General features: G+C 38.7%; 2 protein-coding genes across 10 annotated transcripts in view; both read right to left on the reverse strand.

Annotated features, from left to right (window-relative positions):
• The window catches only part of LOC142488850 (uncharacterized), a 55,011-nt gene extending 44,928 nt beyond the window's left edge, over nt 1-10,083 (reverse strand). Inside the window, exons 1-2 of the mRNA XM_075589188.1 lie at nt 10,054-10,083; nt 9,362-9,434 (exon numbers count right to left, since the gene is read on the reverse strand). Of these exons, the coding sequence (XP_075445303.1) occupies nt 9,362-9,434; nt 10,054-10,083 (103 nt within the window). The remainder of the gene's footprint in view (nt 1-9,361; nt 9,435-10,053) is intronic.
• The window catches only part of BBS9 (Bardet-Biedl syndrome 9), a 488,279-nt gene that overhangs the window by 158,329 nt on the left and 305,538 nt on the right, over nt 1-24,412 (reverse strand). The gene's annotated exons all lie outside the window — the stretch shown is intronic.

Below are 24,412 nucleotides of genomic sequence, written 5' to 3' on the forward strand. Positions count from 1 at the left end.
GCTATGTTGTGTGTGCTACACGGGGGGTGCAATGTGTGTGTACACTACGCGGGGGGGCATTTTGTGTGTGTTGCGCGGGAGGGTGCCATTTTGTGGGTGTGCTGCATGGGGGGGTGTCATATTGTGTGTGCTGCGCGGGGGGAGGATGATTAAATTTGGTGTATTGAGGAGAGGGAGGCATTATGTTTATTGAGGAGTGGACGAGACAAAAAATTTAGGGGCAGCAAAAAGGTACGGGCCAAATGGCGGCAATATTGTAAATCCGCCACTGTGTTTATATGTGTATATGTGTATATATGTAAATATTTGACATGTCTCAGTATATATCAATCAGTTCCAGTTGAGTTTGGTTACCTGTTGGGTATCATTTCTATTACAATACAGTTCAGCAGAGAGAGATACCACAATCTAACCGGTCTCCGCGTCTCTACCAGAAATATACCAAATCAATCAGTTCCAGTTGGGTAATACCGTTACCCGTTAGTGATATGTAAATATACAACAGGTTTTGTTACTTAAACAGTTCAGCTTAAACTGAATGCACTCCTTTACAATATAAACTATTTGATTGAGTGCTCTAAATCAGGGGTGCGCAAACTGGGGGGCGCGTCGCGGGAGATTTTTCTGGGGGAGCGCGAGCGGTTGCCAGGGCCCCGCGCTCTTCCCCATGGCATTTAATTAAATGCTGTAGGATCGCGTGAGGCCTCTGCAACACTCACCTTACCGGGATTCAGCCGGCTGTGTGACACGTCGCCATGGCAATTATTATTATAGTTTAGAGCAGGGGAGCGCAAACTTTTGAAGCTGCGCCCCCCTGTCTTCCCTTCCCCGGCTCTCGCGCACCCCCACCCTACCTTGTAACCGCGTCAAATAACGCCGCGGGGCCATGTGATCTGGTTACAAGGTGTGGGGGGGGGGGGGCGCGAGAGCCGGGGAAGGGAAGACAGGGGGGGGTTCAGCTTCAAAAGTTTGCGCTCCCTTGCTCATAATAATAATAATAATTATAATAATAAATCTCCAACTAGTAGTCTTGTCCTGTCTTGGTAACAGTATCCTTCCAGTATCTCGAAGAGAACAAAACTGATTTGATTGAATGGTCTTTCTAAATATTCTCCTTCTTCTAACTAGTCTTGTCCTGTTTGTTTTACCTTGTCCTGTTGTCTGTTTCCAAGCCCAGCAGACAAGCCACATTCTTTCTCATTAGCATCATTTTTTTACTAAACAGATTGCAAATGGCATAAATACTTAGGAATAGGAACAGAAACAGAAAAATCGCTCCAGATAACATTCTGATTTTGTTTTTCCTCAAATTCATATTTTCCCCATAATCCAGAACCAAAACTCCAAAAGACATTATGCAAAATCATAACTGACGCAGTTTTTGTTCACAAGCAAAACCAGGACACATGGGTCAAGTGCCCATCTCAAGTGTGTGTGTGTGTGTGTGTGTGTGTTTGTGTGTGTGTGTGTGTGTGTGTGTGTGTGTGTGTGTGTGTGTGTGTGTGTGTGTGTGTGTGTGTGTGTGTGTGTGTGTGTGTATAAATATTTGTCCCTTTCATTTTTTTTGTCACATGCTCCCATAATTTTTGTTTTGAAAAAAAATCTTAATGGAAAAAAAAATTCTTGACCCCTACAATGGCTACCATCTTGAATAATATACTATGGCTTCATAACAGCCTGAGCTGGAAATGGACTACTGAAAGCAGCATTGTACAGTGTTCAAAGTTATTTTTTGTTTTATTTCCCCATTTTTTAATTAATTTTCTTTCAAAACAAACATTAAAGCCTGGAATACAAGGTGATATACATTAGTAAAAGCCCCTTTTATAGTGGAACTGCTATAAACACCAAATGCTATAGATTTTTTCCTGCTTTACTTAAGCTTTACCAGCATAATGTTTCCCTTCAGGAATCCTCTAATTACATCATACACTGTCTACTTCTGCCCTTTTCTCGCAGCCTGCCCTCGGTTTATTGGTGCTAATAATGTCCCTTCTGGGCATTATATTAGTGCAATGACACATTTTAGGGTGTCCGTTAAAAGGCATTTGATGTACTCCCCAGGACACTGGTGGAAATCCTGGAGCATGTAATTGTTTCCTTTATTTAGGCTACCATGCCTTATTGTTCACATTGTTGTGGTGTCTCCCTCCCCAGAGCACCGGTAACTGATTAACTGAAATTGTTAAAGAGAAAGCTGTTGTCCGGTTTACCCCAGCAGGGGTCCCGACAAGTTTGTACAGTTCGAGTTGTCCTTTTGTGTAGACATGGGGGGATGTATCAACATAAAGAAAGTGCACATAGACGTTTCTTTTGACGCATTGCTCCATTTTCTTTTTGTGTTCGCGTCAAATGAAAGACGGTATATCTGATGCAAATTGAGGGCTGGAAAAGTTCACACCCCCTCAGACCTGGTGGAGTTTTACAAATGGAAATATAAGATACAAAAGTGATGCACAAAGACACACAGTTTGCTACATCTTATTATAACTTTTGCGTCATGTAATTCCACCTTTACTATTGTCTCTCCCCAAATCGCAAGGTGACGCAAACAACACAAAACTTGAAGCAAAGCCCTTGGTATACTGACACAAAGAGATGGAAATGACAACATTGGATACATCATCCCCCTTGTCTATCACAGCCAATATTATGCTGTTTTAGCTTCACAAAAATGAAAACGGAATTTCTGTTGATCTTTTGCAACATACCAAACTTAAAGTTGCCAATGGTTGTGCTCTTCATTAAACTGTGATAGTGCTGATTGGAGCAGTATGGCATGGACATACCCAATGTGGTACTTCTTCTTCCAGTATTGCAGCCTTATGCCCATATTGTTTTAAGCAAATAGTGTAAATACGTCAAAGGGAGCTTCCGTGCAATTGTGCCTCAATTGGCACTATCACAGTTTAATGAATAACCCCTAAAGTCTCCAAACTTCATATTTATTGTGCAACAAATCTGTATCCCATGGGACCTTATTCTTTGATAAGTCTGGTGCATGGGTTTTGCTCCAGCCTTGCAACTGGCAGACTTTGAAATGTTACCCCCAATGTGATGAGCCATTTTTAGAATACAATTCCAATTATTTAAGCAACTTACGAATCACTATAAAATATTGGGGTCTACAGTATGTATTAAGTCAAAAAGCTGGCCCATCTTTTTCATACTTGCCCATCCTTCTGACATGGTCTGTAAGTTTTCACTAAAGTCTTAGAACACAGAGAAAAGTCAAATCAACGTTCAACATGACAATTCAACATTTTAAACATGTACATAATTGTTGATTCTGTCCTTTGTATCCTTTATCAAATGTATTGCTCCTACTATAATATTTTATGTATAGTACGATAAATACATGTATTGAAATGCTTGTTGCAGCAATTACATGATCATAGAACTAAAATGTCTGTTGTTTTGTTTACATTTCTCCAGTGTTCATTAATATCTAACATTACATTAAAATAGCTTGATATTTAGGTATTAGGAAGATACATCATTAATTTAGTATCAGCTATAAGGATAAGTATTATATCTCTATAAGAAGGATCCCAATAAATACCCAGGGTCTCTGCTCATAGAATATTTTGGAGTCCTACTCTATTTGAGAAATATACAGAATTACACAGGCATAAAGCAATTATGGTTACTAAACCATGTAATGCAACTAAATTTGTAATCCTTTAGTGACTTATTGCCCTGATGGTGATAAAATTCCTAGGATTAGGTAGCCACACTTTTTTAGTGACTAGCTAGCTTTATCACTTATTTTTAACTTTAGTCAGTAGTTTGTTCCTTATATGAACCACTTTATTTTAAAATTTGAGTATTAAAGATTTAGTTTTAGAATTTATAATCTAACATTGTGTACACATAGTCTTCTGAGGGCTCTATCATACCGGGTTCTTTTTCTCTAGTTTAACATTGATTGTATATACCGGTTGTAGCACCAGACCAATTATATCATATACTAACATATATGGCACCCGCTGAGCATGGGTTTCTTCCTTTTCTCCATTTCCCCATGATAGATTACATTAATAAACAAGTTAAAAGCAGAGCTCCCTATACTGAACCTTCATGTTCTTCATTCACAACTTTAGCCCAACCTGAAAATGTTCCATTTACGACAACTCTACGTCTATCCTTCAACCAGTTTTCAGGAGACCAATTTCCTCTATTTTGTACACTAAACTCGTGTGGAACCGTATCAATTGCCTTTAAAAAAAAATGTAACTAGACCACATCAACTGCATTACACTGATCTAAATTCCTACTTACCTCCTCAAAGTAATAAGGTTAGCTTGGCACGACCTATCGTTCATAAATTCATGCTGACTATTACTAATTTTGTTATCCACTAGGAATTCCTGTATAGTATCCCGTACTAAACCTTCAAGGAGCTTCCCCACTATTGATCTAGCTACCTTTTTAAATATACAGTAAGCACCATGTCTGCTTTATGCCAATCTTGTAGTACTAAGCCTGTGGAAATGAAGGCCTCGAATATTAAATATAATGGCTTTTACTGAACTTAGCTCCTTATGAACGCTTGGCATGCCATCAGGGCCAGGTGCTTTATTGACCTTAAAGCAGCTGTTCAAGATGCCGTTTTTTTTTTAAATTTGATCTTTTTCCCCCCTTTAATATGTGCATCAATACAATCCATATAATGATGAGTAATTAGCTAAGTTGCGATCGATCGGCGAAGATTCGGCTCGGGGGTTCACTAAATGGCTGTCGGTGCAGCAGAAGAGGACCAAAGATGCAAAGTTCTGTGGAGAAGATCATGTGACCAGGCAGTCACTAGATACAATTCGTGCACTGCTAGAAAAGGGGCAGGGCTCAAAAAGGGGAGTGCCAGAGCCTCTTTAAGAAAAGGAAGGGGATGTGACTTTGTGAATGGTTACTACAGTATAGAAACCAAAAATGCTTGTTACAATATAATACATGAACATTTTAATTTAATTGTTTAAAAAAAATGCTACAAGCATTTTCTCATAATACAGAACTGATTAAAAAAAAAACATGTAAAATATTGCTTGGTCTGCAGCTTTAATTTTATCAAGCAATATTTGCATAAACAAATTATGTGAATGAGTAATTTCTTAAACAGCTTCTACAATGTAAATACTGTATTTCACACTTGCATCAAAGTGGACTTCAGACAGTATGCATCAGGCTTTGCAACTTCAAACATTATTCTAATTGTATCACATTGTATCACTCTGCATCAACGTATCAATATTTCCTTTGTGTCAACTTTGCTTTACTTGTGCCAGTGAGCAATCTGGGGTATGGTTATAACATTGGTGGGCAACAGACGGCCCCAACCTTTGGCTGCCCAGCAGCCCGCTTTCCCTGTTTCCCCAGTGCAGAGGGAGTGGAGATGTTACTGGCATACATCGTATCTTCTCCCCACTGCTTAATGACAGTGCGCTGGTAAATACTGTACTGCCCCACTCCTCTCCTGTACTAATCACAATTTCTAATTTAAGAAGAGAGGCCGTACAGGATTTACCAGCGTGCCAGCATTAAATCAAGGGATTTTTGGAGAACAATTGATAGAATGAGAGTCTAATCTTGTGTGTAGTAACAAAAGAGGGAGTTGGTGGTATGATACCTTTGATTGGACCAACACTTAGTTGATATGTTACAAACTTTAGAACCTCTCAGGGTCCTTCATCGGGTAGGTAACATATCAACTACTTGTTAGTCAAATAAAAGGTATCACACCACCGACTCCATCTCCATTCTTTGTTACTACATGGAAGAAAAGACCAACACAGCTATCGACCCTTCTTGGCGTCCAATCTTGTGTTGAATGCATCTAGGTACCTTGCTTCAGTTTTGACCATTTTGCATTAACTTATGATATGGGAAGTTTGAATAGAAGTCGTTTGAGAGAAGTTACATGACAAACATATTATAATGAGATAGGCGTGTATATAGTGTGGTGTGAGACTGTGCATCATTTTCTCCTTATAGTCTACATTTAAATCGTTGCCAGAGTTTAGTTCATATAACTATCAATGTCTTACAATTTGTGTCACATTTTCCTAACACAACTATAGGCAGAAAAGTGTGTATTGCGTCAAAACATACTATTAGCTGCTTTGATACACATCCCCTTTTATTTTCAAGCGACTCTAAAATAGGCTTCAGTATATCAAAGTATTTTGCCCTTCCTGCACCTGTGGCTCCTATTCGATGCTGCAAACTTGGCTTCCCTATGTGGGAGAAGACGTCGGCTACATTTACATTAATGACACTAAAATCTTCTCCAGCATTAGGAAGACCGTTAACAGCATATGGTTGAGGGACCTTTAGCAGATGGGGAATGTGGAGGAGTATATATATATGGTAATGGTCTATTTCCCAACAGAAATTGTGGATTGCATCCTCAATATAAATATATATATTTATATTGAGGATACAATCCACAATTTCTGTTGGGAAATAGTTCTACACCGCTCACCATTACCAGTCTCCATCTTTTTTTTTTTTTTTTTTTAAAGAAAAACACATCCGGTCTGAATTGGCATTAATGTCTCTGGCTAGTAAATATACTGATAAGCAAGTTTCTTACATTTTATGAGAAAGCAAGCAGTAAATATCTATTGTGCGACCATTTTAATACTTTCATTGATTGGGGTTATTTTTTTTCCTCAGTAATTGTTCAACACTCCTGGATAACTTGTACAATATTCAGTTACACGTTTTTTTGTTACATAGTAGTATATTTCAGTTTTGAATTTAGCCAACATCTCCTGATTTGCAGTAAATAACAAATCATTTATCATGGTTAATCCAAATTGGACGCAATCAGTGTAAATTCCCCACTGCTAAGTAACTCAAATCAGTTACAATTTTTATATCTAAGAAAACCTTAGTTCTTTAGTCAATTCCAACTGTGATGTCACCATCATTGCGATAAAAAAAGACTGCATTATATGGCACCCATCAAAATAAAATCTCCCGATTTGCAATAATTAACAACAAATCCTTACCCAGGATAAATCCAGAATGGACACAATCGGTATAAATTCCCCACTGCCAAGTAACTCAATTTAGTTACAATTTTCATATCTGAGAACATGTTGGTTCTTTAGTCAATTCCAACTGTGACTGACTGAAGACTGAAATTATATTGCACTCATAAAAACACTGTAGGGGTCTTTTATCAAGAACCAGATATACAGATGTAGCAAGACTTCCTGCTAAGTTGCTGCTGCCAAGCGTGGTCACGGATCGGGGGGTCCCATTCAGAAGCAGCCCCCGTCCTCTCCCCCCTCCCTCCCGCAGCTTGATTGCACCAGACACTGTCTCCAGCACCATAGCACCAAGGACATTAAGTCTTGCTACCTCTGAATGCAAACTAATATTGCGTTAAAAAATTAAAGCCCCAAAATTTAAGGCAAATATGCTTCATAAATAGATGCAATCAACATTAATGCAAATAGTAGATTCCAAGCATTTCTCTTCCTTTCAATTCTTGATATAAGACATATATATATGTTATATATTTTATTTACTTACAAAATATAATGCTATGCATTGAATTCACACACGCATTTTCATTAACACAATGTAATAGGTTTTAGTAGTTTTTTTTTTTTTGCATTCTAGTCCAGGGCAATCAACATTTGTATCAATATACCAAAGAAATACCTCTCACAGTATCTGGTTCTCAACTTTTTCTAAATTACATACAATAACCATCTTGTTAGCAAGGGCAAAAGGTTACTTTATTAGGAATGTAACTATGGTGTGGCACTTAAATGATAGGTTTTATGTATAATGTGACAGACCAATTCACATGAAACACAAAACACAATTCTCATGGAATGCAGAACAAATTAACATCTTAACATTATAGTACTGTCCAACTGTGTAATGGGATTATGTGAAGGTGTCACATTGAGAAATACAATTACCACTCTGAACACTGAAATAAACTATAGAGGGCTGTAAACATACATACTCTAACATTAAACGCTCACAATGCAAATGTGATTTTGCTATGTACCCTTGGATGTGTTAGAAAACGCTGTATAAGGAAATATATGTACTGTATAAGAGACCATCTGAACATATAACTACCTAACAAGATGCTAGAGGATTTTTTTCTGTAAACTTTATCATTTAATGCAGTGGCAAATTAGAACTATCATTTCACAAACATCTTATTTTAGTATCTGGCCTACTATACCTTAGACAAAAGGTCACAAAGTAAACAGCTAAGAGGTTTAGAGATGACTTTAATTACTTTCGATTATTTTTCACTGAAAAGAAAGTTGGGGAGGGGAGTTCACCCCTGTAGTGTTGTTTGAGGAGTATTGTTCTGTAGTCGTTCATCCAAAACACTGCTTTTACATATGCCTTTAGAGGCTTTATTTTGAGTCAATTGTTTCATTTTTGGTGTATTAGATGTATCTTGCCAGAGCCTAGTGCAGTCTAGAGATTAGTACCATGGTAACGCCAAAAACCATGATTTTCTTAATCTCATCAAATGCTAAAAAACAAAGAAAACGAGCAGGTCATGCTTATGGAGCATGATACTAAAATTATAGGAAATAAACTCATACACTGTAGGCTTCCCAGGGGGGATGGGTTGCTGTTGCAATATAAACCATTAGAAGGGAACAAAATAAAAAAGCTTGATTGGAGAATATGGAGAGAAAAAAATTGAGACCATAAACACCCCCCAACCCCCAATAAGAGTAGCATTGAATGTCATCATGTAATATCTTACACTGAAAGAGACAATGTGGGAGCTACAGTATATGAGGTCTTGGGCTATTAAAGCATGTACATACACCTTAAGTTTATATTCCCTCAAAAAAACATCAGTAAATGTATTGGAGAAATAAATCTTAAAGAAAAGAAACATGATTTTTTATTTGCTAAATCTGAGACTATTTTTGTAACAGTATGCACAATTTTTGATACATGACATCCATGTTTATGGATTTATATAAAAGGTGTTAAGCTAAGTAAAAGTATGGGGAATAATGCAGGGTACTAGCTGCATATCCATAAAGCAAAAAAACAAAAAAATCTTAAGGATTTGGCTTCAAAATCTCTCTGGCACTAAGCTTTAGAGAATTATAAGCTAAAGTAATATTAAGTGATGTTTCCAAAACCACAAGCATTAACTGTATATAAAAACCTGATGCGTAGCAATGCCTTGATTTCCAGGAAAATATTAGCATGCACATTAACTAATGTTCCTACCTATCATCACAAAATATGCAGCAAATCATTAAATAACATATTATGAAACAGGCATGAAATAGTGAGTAATCCAGTTGGTTAGTAGTGGTTGAAGTCATGCATATAAATCTTATATGTAGTTTACTTGTTTCCACATTATAAAGTCTGTAGTGCAATGTTGCTTCATTGAAGTAATACTGCAGGTTATTCAACTCAAACTGGTGGAATAGAGAATTGAGGAATACAAGGTATATTTACCCTTAGGCCGGGATTGACTAAACCGGATTGCATGATATCTCACTCTGATCAGCCGTTAACTGCCATTGACTTGAAAGGCAGTAAATAGAGGATCGGGTGTGATACTCCACATCACAGCTTAGTGAAACGAGGCCTTAGAACACAATGTTAAAGTTAGAAGTTGTGCAAATTCTCTAATTCAGTGTCCTAGTGTGGTGTGACCATCTAGGGTGTCACAAACCAACGCCCGGTGGGTCCTGAAATAGAGCAGGGCAACATTTTGAAGCAAAGTCGATTTTATCAATTAAAATAAAGCCAGAAATGTTTCTCTAGCCAAAATCTTGGCAATTTTACATGCTAAAAATGGAAATAACTTGCTTTTTTCCTATGCAGTATTTTCCACGCCGGTCTCTTGTTTGTTGACTGACAGTACAAATATATCAATAAAGATGGTTACTCTTGCAGACGAGAGGAGGAAAGCATATTGGCCAATGCTCCCCATTTATATGGGAGACTTCCTCTTATTTTTGTTTGTCAATATAGTTAATGCAAATACATCGCAAACAATGGTGCTTTACAGTTCCGCTTTATTTTGCTCACTTCCAGTAGTCGTGATAAAACATAAGTCATTTTGCGTTTTAAGAAGAAGCCTAAAGAGGAATACAAAGTGCAATAATGTAGTAAAAAGGTGCACAATCAGGCGTGATAATGAGAACACTGTACTAGGTTTGCTTGTGGGAGGCTGATAAGCCAGATGTCATTTACTACATTATTTTACTGAAGCTCAAAAGCTGATACAATGCAATTAGTCATTTGGTGCTCCTGTTATAAATCTGTAAATATCCTGATTGTGTGCCTAACATAATGGCTGTCTTTCCGTTTCAATCAATCCGTCAGTCAGTGTAACTCAGCAACTACAATGTATCCTGATATTACTAAAGTAACATTATCTATTGTTACAGTTTATAGCTCAAACTGCTGGTAACATTAGCAACAAATCATCCCAAACAGAAAAGTGGTGCAAAAAAATCTTACTTGGGAGGTGGGTTAAAACCTGTTATAGAAACCAACGGATGCTTTAAAACGCATTAAAAATGGCAGTAAGAGTCGAATCATATATATTTTAAATATCACTCCACTAATACTACAGAACTAATTAAAAAAAACAAAACCATAAGATTTCACGTTTTGCTACTTTAAAAATGGCATTAAGGGCTGAATAATAAAAAAAAAACTATTATCTAATACTACAGAACTGATTTATTAAAAAAAAGAAAACCCTAAGATTTCACGTTTTGCTGCTTTAGCATTTCTTTTTGTTTAATACAAATATTTTCTCATGCCAGATTTGCTTTAATTATACATAGATACAATGGAGAAAGATACACTGCACTGAATCAACAATTAACTAAAATTAGTAATTACTAAGGACTCCATGTTTTTGTTAAAGACAAATTATGAGTCGCATACATACTGTCGGTTTGAAAATAAGGAAATGAGAAATTAAGTGACTGCTACAGAAGACCATCATTCAACCTCCTGATTATTCAATACAAAGAAGACTTTATATAATATGAACAGTGTATGAAACGTTATATAAAATAAAGAAGTAAGGCAAATATATTGCTGACTTCTATAGTCTACTAGCTGAATCATTTCTGGCAACTGTGGCATGGGAGGTAAAGTAAGAATCTACTCTAGCTATTGGTCTTGCATTATGTTCTCCCACTTCCAAGATAAGTACTGTGACAGCAAGGACCCTTCAACTTATTTAACATTTAAAGGGGCAATACCAGACTTATGTAGGCAACTGAAAATGTACGAAAAACATGAGTTGCCCTCAAAGTAAAAGTTTTTCAATGGGTCTTGTGTAGGTCTAATTTGATTTGTTTTGTCTTTCAGATTGGCTAATGATGGCATTTACTTTGCTAAGAAAAAAAAAAGTATTCTCATGAAATAGTCAATAATCATTGTTGAACCTCTCCAAAGAATTTGCTTCCCTGTAAAAAAATAATTCAAATGACTTGTATGTGTGGGATGTTTTTTTTTTACATTTATACCAATCATCTACAAATAATACAATAAAATGCAGAATTACTTTTAGGTTATTTTGGTTCTAGGAGGAATTACACAATTAATGTTGAAATTGCAAGAATAAAAGGAGCTAAATGATACTGAGTGACACAGAAATGGGAGCAGCCTAATTATATAGTACCACTAAATGCAACTGCAATCCATATTTTACTTACAACTCAAGTTCAAAGAAAATAATAAACGGCATACTAGAAGTGAATAAGGAGCTGTGACTAATTAACTTATATTATATAAAGGACAAAAGGCCATTCATGAAAATAGTGTGTTAAAAAAAAAATACAAATAAAAACAAGTGCCAAGCAAAGTAAACTCTCCAGGGGGGTGGGGGGCTCAAAGCTGAAAATGGTGAGCTCCAAAATCCTTCCCTTACAGCGAAGATCTTGAACACTGCATACCATGGCTTGGGCTACCAGAGCAGTCGCCATAAAATATAATTTATTAACGCATCATAACTTTATAATGGCAAGAGTAAAACTTAGAGGTGTCTTTCCTTACGTGTTGTGCAATGCAACTTTGCTTCCTCAGGGGAGGTATGGCTAAGCACACCCTCATACAGCCATATACAGTACTACCTTGTACGGTATGTATGTATATCTTTATTTATATAGCACCTCACAAAGAATACAGTACAAGGAATTATAACCAGTGGTTGACAAATCACCAAAAAATCTACTCGCCACAAAAAAAAATCTACTCGCCACCTAGTACCAAACGTGTGCTGCTTGGGCCAATATTTACTCGCCCGGGGGTTAAATCCACTCACCCGGGGCGAGCAAATGTATAGGTTTGTCGAACACTGATTATAACAATATAATAAGCACAGCATAGTCAGATAATATGAAAGGGAATCCTTGTCCCGTAGAGCTTACAATCTAAGTGGTATATTGGGAAACTTACAGAGACAACAGGTGAGGGAATAAGTGCAGTAGATGGCAGTGCTTGGCCACAATGGTTGGTAGGAGTGACAGTGGGACAATAGCCTATCTTAATCCTAAAGCATGTCTGATAGAGAGAAATATAGAATAATTGAATAAATAGAAAATCCAAACTTTATTTGGCAAATAGTGCTAAAATACATTAACTGAATGCAATATTTCTATACCTATTTGTTTTTATTAGTGGATGAAGCTACGGACAAAATTACTAATCACTATTATAATGAATGAAAACAAAAATATCACATCATAACAATTATAAAATGAATAACAAAAATAGAACTATTGACGCTAAAATAAACTCGAATTATTTATAATCAGAAACAAGATAAAAGGTTTTAAATCAAATTGGTTGTTCACATCCAAAAGGCTTCTCTGTCCACAAATGAAAGATCCCAAAAGACTCATCTCAATAATTTAGTTACGTTGTTTCTCCCCCTTTTACCTTCAAAAATGTTTTCTATACCAAACATTTTCTATTTTTACTGGGTACCTCCATCTTTATTATAAAACATTTTTTTTAATGATGATGATAATGCTGATAGAGTATAGAAACCATATTTTCTTGTTTCACTGATCTACCTACTGTGGCCAAACATATTGTGAGCTGCAACCATATTCCAATAAATAAATACACATTTTGAACATGTCTGTTGTCAAGTTGAAGTGGTGATGCATTAATAAATTGTATTTTATGAAGACTGTACTTGGAGCCAAATCCATAGTCTGCAGTGCTAATTAAAAAAAAAAAAAAAATATATATATATATATATATATATATTAACAGTGGTTGACAAATCACCAAAAAATCTACTCGCCACACAAAAAAATCTACTCGCCACCTAGTACCAAACGTGTGCTGCTTGGGCCAATATTTACTCGCCCGGGGGTTAAATCCACTCGCCCGGGGCGAGCAAATGTATAGGTTTGTCGAACACTGATTATAACAATATAATAAGCACAGCATAGTCAGATAATATGAAAGGGAATCCTTGTCCCGTAGAGCTTACAATCTAAGTGGTATATTGGGAAACTTACAGAGACAACAGGTGAGGGGATATATATATATATACTGCTGCGGCCGAGTTTATTCGAGCATTTGCCCGTTCTCGGCCGCAGCAGTAACCTGGCGCGTGCCAGAGGGTGCCGGGCGCACGCCGAAGACACGGAGGAGCGCCCTCCGATCAGGGCTTTCTCCCTCCCGCTGCCGGGTCCGCCGGGTCCCCCGGAACCCCCTGCCGCCGTCCCCCACATCGCGGGACACCAGGGCTCCCTCGGGGAGCCCTGGACGCGCGTGCAGGGAGCGCAGGCACCCGATGACGCGTGACCGCGCGTCATCGACGAGGGAGTGCGGCTAGCATGCCGGGGCATCCCCCGGCTTGCGGAGCTAGCCGCACTCAAATATATATATTATATAACTTGTCACTGAAAAGTGCAACAGAAAAAAGGTATAAATAAATAATTTTTATTTTGAACATAGGATTGAAGCAGGAGGTCTGAAGAGCTGCTGAACCCCATTAATTTCAGCTCTGGGGATCCCATGATACTTACCTCTATAGGGGGTTCAATAGCTGCTCTGCTCGGCTAGCAGGAATCCCGTCAAGTAACGGCCAATAGGAGGCAGTGACATCATCAGGTTTGGTTTACTATCGGCCAGTGTGACCTTTAAACTTTGCAGAGATACCGGCACCCCCTACGGAGCTCTGTATTACCGGAAGCAGGGGGCTCCCGGAGCTGAAATAAATGGGATTCTGCTCTGGAGACCCCCTGCTTCAACCCAATGTTAAAAAGTAATAAATAAAAAAAGCTCATGAATTGCTAGAGGGTTATATATAGTTATGGAGGCTATCAATATGGACAGAGTACAACCTCCATATTTTAAGTCTACTGATAGAAGATGGGTAACAGCATTCTCCTGCAAGATCTTCAGCTGTTTGAGACTAAGCTCCCTGTTCTTTGTTGGCAACTGCAAAAATTTCTCTGGCACAAATCTCCTTCATGGTGACGGAAGTAGAGTAACGGAAGTAACGTCACCGCCCTGCACATGCCGAGAAGCCGTTATCACCTTTCCAACGCGCATGTGCATTAGCCGCCGGCTCAGCGCGCATGCACAGTAGCCGGAAGCGTGGCACGCATACGCAGTAGCAGGCGGCTTGGCGCGCATGCGCAGTATAAGCAGCACCAACCCCGCCACACTTGTTGACACCACACACACAAGGAATTCACAGTTACTATAAATATAGAAGTGCAAATAACTAAAACAGGGGGAGTGCCTAGCACGGACATTCAAAGTAAAACTTCTTTGCGTTTTGTCACTGACATTGTGTTTTGATTTTTAATTTAAAAAAATCACCATCACCAATACAATTTCTGTGACAAAACAGTGACAAACTACAAAGAAGTTTCACCTAAATGCGCGTGCTCGGCACACACACACTTTTTTATCTCACCAAGTATTACCAGTTCTTACTGTATATAAGGGGTGTTCAATTTATGGCCCACCAAGCATTGGATTGTCGGCACCGCAATTCTTCTGTGCTCGGTGGTAACTAATAGCATCACTGACAAGCACCCAAACATGGATAGGCTACAGCTGTGCACTTTGTTCCAAAATGCTCTTCCTCCACTTACATTGGTGCTGCGGTATGTCAAATTTGAAGGGAGGGAGGAGTCGGAAATAAAGGAGCAAGCAATGTGCCTGGAGGGAAATGGGTGGTAATGGGGATGACTAAGGGGAATTAACTGGGTGGTGTGGAACTTGGGCAAGGCCATGGAAGGTAGTAGACTTCATTCTTGGGGTCAGCTTCCATGTCCCATTAAGCCCACAATCCAATGTTATAGAAATTCTTAGCGGACCCCAGTTGAATACCACTGCTGTATATTATTATCTCCTTCATGATTACGTTACACAACCTAAATGCCATCACTAATTTATTCCCAGGACGGAATGGCCATTTCCTAACTTTTCAATCCTGCTGCAAAATATAATGTTACTTTAAATAGTATTTGATTCCTGAAAATGTTTACATTGCACAATTAAATAATGTCACTCATCCCTAGATCATGAATTCATAGCAAATAGGAAAAATATGCCAGGTGATCCCTTTACATAACGTTCATGAAAATTGATTGTTCTTTTCGGAAAAGGTTAAATTTAAAAACAAAACAGTTTACCATTTGCGGGTTAAGAATATGGAATACCAAATATGGGTCTCTGATTAGAGTATTTACTAAACGTTATCTTTTAATGTAATTATATGTGCTGAAAGCATTTTCAAAATGTAGCCTGGTTGAGATTGTAACTTGAAATATTATCTTGCCAATTTAGGATCCTTTATCAACCAACGAAAATTGTAAACATGCAATGACATCACAATATAGATTAGATTTAAAATTAAATTCAAGGTCATTTAACTAGTTGATTATAGTTTTAGAATTAGACATGGCTACTTTCACCAGTCACCTCGTTTTTAACTTCTGTTCTAATCTATTTATGCATGTCCCTTTTACAAGTTTGTAACTCAATTTCTGCTTCTGCCAGGGACACTCATGGCAGAATTCCTTACAGTCATTCTGCCTAGAGTTGGCACAGGGTTATGTGCCAAGTAGCAAGTGTGTATGCAGAATACAAATAAATTGGAACTTCTGACAAGGTATACCAAGATCCACAGTGGAAAAGGTGATTTGTTCAATACACACACAGAAGCCAAAATCATTGTAGGGAAATATTTCTACGATGTAAACATATAGAGAGAAAAAAAATCTTATGAGCTATGTAATTGGCAGGTTGTTAACCTATTTTGCTTGGCATGTTGCTCATCGAATAACATATGTGTACTACACTGCCTAAGAGGTGAGCCACAGAAACATGATGCAGACCCTAGTGACAAGTCATATTGGGACCAGTGGATGGAGTGGTACAGACATGCTCTCTAATGTCTGGAGTCATTTTGGTCATTGCTAGTTATATCTCAAGATAGGCCACCACTTGCCTACTAGACACTACTACCATACGTACAAGAGTATACCAATATACAGATATGTGATGTAGTTCAAAGTTCTAGTGGCTAAATTCGTCCTTCAGATGGGTCGATTGGTTGCAAGCTGTGACACCTTTAAGAGGAAACACATGACAGTATTGCATAGATGAATAGTGCTTGCAAAACCTCACAGGTCTCTTCTTCGCGTTATTGTCTGAAGTAGAGACGTGAGCTTTTGAAAGTTCTGTGCACTATAATTTCATCTATGAAAAGTCTCATGTTGGTTCCCTAAAAGGTATCACAACTTGCAAGAAACAAATGATACCATGAATGCTAGATATAATAACTCAGAGAGTCCAATGTTCCTGTTGCTGCAGCAGTGCGCAATTAATAATGAATGATTGTTAAGAATTTGTATAATCAGAAGGATAAAGAGAAAATCCATATAATGTGTTACATATAACAAAAAATGACGGTATTACAATATATGTCAAAGTAATGATTTGCCAGTCTCTGTAGCCAACAAGAGAGTTGGCTTACTTGACCACCCTTTAAGAGATCAACACCTGTTATAACCAGTAACTCCCACAGGAAGGAACTTCAATTGGGTGGTCAACATCTCAATTTAGAAATGTTTACATGAATAGAAACTTTAGGTTTGAAGGAACTCTTGCTATAATTGTACAACTGTGGGTTTTTCTTCTTTTACTTCGGTAAGTAAAGGTTTCCAAATAACTGCTGATGGGTTAAAATAGATCTGTGGATGAAAATTCGTAGGCAGCAAAAGGAAGAAGATATATTTATACTACTAAAATAACATATTTTATCCGGGATGTTAATTAGTGAAGAAAACAGAAAAATGAAGCACTCTTAAAATCGGGAATATTCTGTATTTTTCTTTCAAATTCTAGGCAAACATTAAAAAAAAAAAAAAAACAAGCATTTAATCACACGGTATAAAGTCCTATTGATTTCAGAACTGAAAAGCAAATGCAGATATGCAATTAAAAATGAAGCTATTACTGTATAACGCATGACTCAAATTTCACACCAACCCTGCTTTTACAGAGTAAACTACTGGGTTGAAACAACTTTTATGTTTAAGAGTGAGACCCTTGGGTTAAATACTAGAAGATGAAACAAATGAAATCCAAGAGGGCATCTTTTGTTTGTAGGATGGTAGGCAGGGTGACACTCCACAAAGAGGGTAAACAGTAAGGTATGTATTTTGCTTTAGAAATTACACCAGAGTAATTGGCTAACACTACATCATCTTTAAGAGCGAGACTACAGTGGTAAATGTCGATTCTATATTATTGCGGAGAGGGAGTGGCTCAGTGAGTAAAAGACACAGAGTGGCACTGACAGTTTGAAGCAGGGGAGCCTGGTTCAATTCCCAGTGTCGGCTCCTTGTGACCTTGGGCAAGTCACTTTATCTCCCTGTGCCTCAGGCACCAAAAACATAGATTGTAAGCTCCACGGGGCAGGGACCTGTGCCTGCAAAATGTCTCTGTAAAGCGCTACGTATAACTAGCAGCACTATACAAAAACATGCTATTATTATTATTGTATGCAGAAAACATTTTAAGAACAGATTAAAAAAAAATATCACTGTTAACACAATGACGAGTCTAACTCCTACATGATGGGTAAAGACAAGCAGTACACCAAAGAGAACATTTTTTTCCATTATACAATATATTGAAATATATATGTATGTAATCATGTTAGGCACAGTACAAACCCAATGGAATTCACAATGGCTGTACATCGTTTTAGGTGCACCTTTTTGTTCTGTTTCTTTATTCAATTATTCTTTATTTACAGTAATTCTTTCTGCTTCCTCGTTCATGCAATGCTCATGTTCAACCAAACAGCATTTTTGAAAACTTAACATGGCTGCCAACCGGAAGCCATCAGCAAGCCAATTTGTAACATTCAAGTAAACAAGTTAGTGATTTAAGCACTCCAGCGCTGGATCCATAACTGATTATACACGTAATGCAATTGAATAAGCAGAGGCACAGTGCTAGGGGCTAGTGATGTACAATACATGAAGTAACCAACAGTGACTCTCAATGAAATATAAAGTCCTGAGAGACAAATATTCCCTGAAGGTTAGGACTGGTGGGTTGTAGCCCATTCGTCAAAACCTCATTAGAATAATCCCTGGACTAGAATTAATGCATGAGGTACACTTGATAATTTGTGACAATGTACTCACATTATGTTGTCCCCCTGTCCTGTGCCTCTGGAAGCGTGCAGCCAACTGTTGTAGCGAAATAGACACAAATCCTATTTTTGTCAATTTGTAACATTGTCTTAAAGCCTTCTAGAAAATGAGTTTATAGACAGGGATGGCTTTATATGGTCATGAAACAGTGTTGGTTATCTCTAGAAATTTAGTAAAACACCAATGTTCTACCTCCCTTGAGAAAAGGAACTTAAAGTAACTCCAGAATGCATTTATTACATTGATTTTTGTGTTGACTGTCCTTGATACATTCTAATTCTCCGTTATAACTAATAAGAGTCCCTACTCACATTAACTATTTGCCTAAAGGAGTTAAGACAATATGAGGCATAGAAGTTAAGGATATTAGCTGCAGTTGCTGGGAGCAACCATTTTTAGTAAAATAAACACTCCAAGGTTGGAAGCGTATGGTCATTCTCAATATTGCTTTAAATCCCGGCATGCTAATATTCAATGGGGATTCTCGAAATACTGCTTTGAGTTTCTGGTTTGTCGAAATGCCCTTGAGAAGACTCAGAACATATTTGTAACTCAGTCCCCTTCATCAATGTAAAAATAAAGCTTCCGTGAAGAGTATATTTTGTTTGTTTAAAAAACATCTTAGAAATACATTAGCTTATCAGTCAGCTTTATGTATTTATTTTTTAACAATACCATGGCAATGGTACCAAGTAAGAGCTTGTAACTTATAAGTTAGAGATGTTAACTTTATAGGTCACAAATCAGTGACATTTCATGGGTCTGGGTCAAAATGCATTTTCCTTTAGAAAGTATAGATTTATATCAGAGAGACTCTATTGAAGTCTATTGGTGGGATTCACTAAGCGCTGATGCAGGTTATCACACCCCAAACCAGAATAAACAGTAATTCGAGTAAATGGTCGTTAACAGCGGATCGTGGTGTGATACGCTGCATAGGCGCTGGATGAATCCCGGCATTTAATACTTCTGATGTTAAAAATCAATGCCCATTTTGATATGATTAAAACAAAACTACAGTACCTGCTACTGTATGTGCTACTGAATGCTAGGATTGACGTGGATTTAAGGGAAGGACATAATTTGAATACAGGAGGACCACTCTATTTTTCTGTCCCAATTTACTATATCAGTTACTGTGCTCTGATGTGGGACAGCTCTCACAATGCGCCTCAGCAAAGAAAGCTTAGATGAGCGAAACAAAGACTTCTTAAGACAAGGGAGAGTTCTCTCATTAACGGACAACTTCTGACTCTATTCTCAACACTATTCTGTCATTAAGGCACCTATATGAAAGACAGTTTGTCAGATGAGAAGAGTAGAGTGGCAGAACAGTAACAGTCTCCTCCTCTCATTCAACCCCCTCTTTCCGTTTTTATTTTTGTTGCTGAAGGGATTGTTTTTCTACACTTTATACTATCTAATTATTTTTTGTGAATTTATGAGAGAGAATTCCATAGTCAATATGTATATAGCTACTTTGAAAGAAAATGTGTTTGATGGAATGGTAATACAGACATAATGTGTACATATATCTATCTACCTCGGATCTCTGTACTTTAAAATTCACAATTAATTTTATAGCCAGTACCAACACGGGGACGCATATATTGATTTGCATAGACTGTGGATATTGTTTTTTTTTATGGTTATGATTTTAGAAGTACAGTATCAAGTTGGGTTGTAACAGTGTACAAAATAAATGAAAGGAACATTTTGAATCATAATCTATTAGGGCCAGATTAGTAATAAGATAGAGGAGTGCCACTTATGGGGCCTTCTCCCTTTGAGTATCTTGAATTGTTGATCTTCTTCAGAACCACCAGTTATCCCCATATTATATAAATGTATGTAGTGGACATTAGTGGTATTGATCCTGGTTTATGTTTCCCTCACTTTTTTGTGTTATTGTGGTCAATAGTAGACACTGTCTAAAGAAAGAATATATGTGTACTCAATACATCATGTTAATGTAGTAACAAATAAAACAAAACATGCACCAGCTCAGTGGTAGCCAACTCCAGTCCTCAAGGGCCAGAAAAGGTCAGATCTACTTCAGCACAGATGGTGCAGTCATTGACTGCGCTACTAATTGAGACACCTGTGCTGAAGCAGGGCTAGCCTGAAAACCTGACCTTTTGGTGGCCCTTGAGTACTGGAGTTGGCCACCGCTGCATTAGCTAAATCAGCCAACTCTTTCATGCCTTGGTCTACATGATTTGGTTAGAACAAATGTGAAACTATTTCTGTGCACCATTAATCTCATTGCTTTAGTTAGTTTTCACCAATAATCTATATGCAATGGGCTACTGTTATTCATACATGCAACAAAAACATTTTAAATGGCTGTGAGTGATCTCAACCTTCAGTTTGAGCTCAAATCAAAACGTTAACCAGGAAAATAAACGGTGATGGATTTTTAATGTTTCTCCACAACCTGAAAGTATGTTCAGAAAAATATGAAGTTAGTTATGCATACAGAAAAAAACAGACGCCGGACGACTACCTTTATAAGTTTGTGAACTACTGCTGTTTTAAGACAACTGTATGGTCGATACTATATATTCATGTTTCACACATGGAAGCTATGTACTTAACTATCCTTTCTTTGTGGTTGGCAAGGAAGTGACACGATATTACCTATATACTGTAAGCATTATTTGATTTAGTATCCAAATTATATAATGTTATTTACCTAATGGATCAAATGGCCTCTAAAATTGTGTGGTCAAGGCCAAATGGCGAACAGATGCCATAACTGCTTGTATGCAATACTATCCTGTTTTCGTTTGAAAGTTAATTAGGTGGATAATTGTGATAAAAGAATTAAGGCCCAGATACACAAAAACACAGTTAGATCAAGGCAGAAAAGGAGGGCATTACCTAAAACAGGAACCAGCGTTAATGTCCCCTAAGGTTAACGCTTGTCGTCAAAGCAAATTCTATTAAAACATAATAGCTGTAGCCTTAACGTTACGTTATTGTAGCACAACGCTGTGTTATCATTTAATAATGTGAATTTAATTATGTCTCATTACACTGATCCAAACCGTAGAATAGGTATTTCACGCAAATTGAGAAAGAGAGGAGATGGACATACTTTAACACAAGGAAATAATTCTGTGTTCGTTAAATCATACCTGCTGCTTGTGGGGTAACACCCATCCGGACCCTTTAAAATCATTATTTACAGGTGGATGTGAGTTACAGTTTAGGTTAAAGTCAAGTCCCTGCGTTAATATTAACAAAAGTCTCTCCACTTTACGTGCTGGAGAGAATCTTTGAAAATGATAGCCAAAACTTTTTGTGGATACGTGATGTTATAGTAAGGCCTCATTTGCATATAATGTGTCGTTAAGTTAAGGTCGCATACGCACACATTGGCCAACTTGCCATATGTTTCAGTAAAAAGAGATAGAAATGTGAAACAAAGATAAGGATAGAAACGAATTGGGGAGGTGGTAAAAGCAAGGTCAAGATGGGTAATATACCAGACAAAGAGGAAACACAGAATAAAAACAACCTGTTAGTATCTCATAGAAAAAAATAATAATAAATTCTAGAGAACTACTGAACTATTGAAATTATAACACTGATGGGGTGGCGTTGCCCAAATGTATCACTAATATGATGCAAAACATTAATTTTGTCTGGTGCAGATAATTAGACCATTCTGGTCTTTTCTTTAATATATATATGTGTGTGTGTGTGTGTGTGTGTGTGTGTGTGTGTGTGTGTGTGTGTGTGTGTGTGTGTGTGTGTGTGTGTGTATGTGTATAAAGAAAGCACTATGGAACGGCATATTATTATTTAGAAACAGTTATACAGCTTAACTCCGTTATAGCGCAATCCGCTATAATGCGAATCTGCTTATAACGCGGTATTCACGTGGCTCCCGTTTTAAAATTAAAAAAAAAACAAGGGGGGTGGGAGGGTTGGGCAAAATTGGGACAAAACAGTAATAAAAGCTTAAAATAAAATAAAAACACAAACCCACCAAACAGCACAATAGAACAAAAGAATACTGTATAAGTGAATAGGACATAAGCTGAAGATCTCCTACCTCTCCTCTTTATGGGATTGTGCTGCCTCTGACACTGCTCTGTGGGTGGCTGTGGGCGCTATTTGCGGGCTGTGGGTTCTGTGCGCTGTGCGTGCTTCGTGGGAACTCTGTGTGCTGTGTGAGTTCTGGGCGCTGTGGGCGCTCAAGGCCATGATCACAAAGCACCCTACCACTTCAAAGGCCAGCATCTTTCATGTTAACCGAAAGACCACACAGAATTAATTACCAAAAGACCACACAGAATTACCCCCCTGCTCACACAGTATCCCCCCTGCTCACAGTATCCCCTCCTGCTCACACAGAAACCAAGCCCCCTGCTCACACCGTACCCCCCGTGCTCAAAGTAGCCCCCTTGCTCACTCAGTAACCCCCTGCTCACACAGTACCACCACTGCTCAAAGTACCCCCCCTGCTCAAAATATACCCCCTGCTCACAGTACCCCCCTGCTCAAAATATCACCCCTGCTCAAACAGTAACCACCCCCATGCTCACACAGTACCCCCCTGCGCAAAGTATCCCCCCTGCTCAAAATATCCCCCCCTGCTCACAGTACCCCCCTTGCTCACAGCCCCCCCTTGCTCAAAGTACCCCCCTTGCTCACAGCCCCCTCTTGCTCAAAGTACCCCCCTGATCACAGTACCCTCCTGCTCAAAATATCCCCCCTGCTCAAACAGTAACCCCCCTCCCTACTCACACAGTAACCCCCTCCTCCACACACACACTGTCCGCCCATACTGTCTGTGTAGTGTTTCGTCCATAGCCATGAACAGCGCGTGTGTCCGGATGTGAAGAGAGCATTGCACATGGCTCATGTAAACAAAGCAGGGACGCCACAGTCCCTTCTTTGAAACCCGATCCTGCACATGCGCAGTGCTTCGTTGTGATCATAACACAGCAGTGATATGCTGTGGCATTTCTAAGGCCTGGGACATAGTGCTTTGATCCAGGCGGTGCTTTCCCTGGCCTTACACAGCGCGCCGTCAGGGGGCGTGTCGGGGGCGTGTCTGGGGGCGGGCCAGTGACGTCACAGAGCTGGTTCGCCCTCATTGGGCGAACCACTCACGTGACCGGCCCTGCGCTCCGGCAAGCAAAAAAATCTCAAGACTCAGTCAGACACACACTTCCCCAAGCGTGCTGACGCATGCGCGAGCCCCTGCTAAAGCCGCTCCCATTGCGGCTGCAGGGGCTCAGTGCCGAGCAGCAGTACTCCTCAGAACAGGTAAGCGCATAAGCGCTGACCATGCCCGAGGCCTAACACTAGCAGAGACCGGGAGAAAAGCTGCCCTGTGTGCGGTTGCCGCTGCCCCACCGGGTCTGGGAACGCTGGGAGAGTTCTCAGCTTTCCCCCTCCGGCGGACGCGATAGCACTGATGCGGCGGCCATTTAAAAAAAAATTGCGGCGGCCATTTTGTTTTTCGCGACCCCGTTAATAACGCGGTGGTCTTGGAGGACCGCGCTATAACGGAGTTAAGCTGTACATAGTAGATCAAAAAACAAAAACTAACCACGTGGCTACTGCAATTAAAACCCTTGCTTGATTAAAAAAAAAAGTTAGATCAAAGTAGAAATGCCATCTATTTATCTGTGGGTTATGTTAGCTGTAAGCACAAGGGATGCAGACGTGACAAAATATGTCATAAATGCTAAATGGGG

This window comes from Ascaphus truei, chromosome 2 (assembly GCF_040206685.1).
Source record: "Ascaphus truei isolate aAscTru1 chromosome 2, aAscTru1.hap1, whole genome shotgun sequence".
In the NCBI taxonomy this organism is placed as follows: Eukaryota; Metazoa; Chordata; class Amphibia; order Anura; family Ascaphidae; genus Ascaphus; species Ascaphus truei.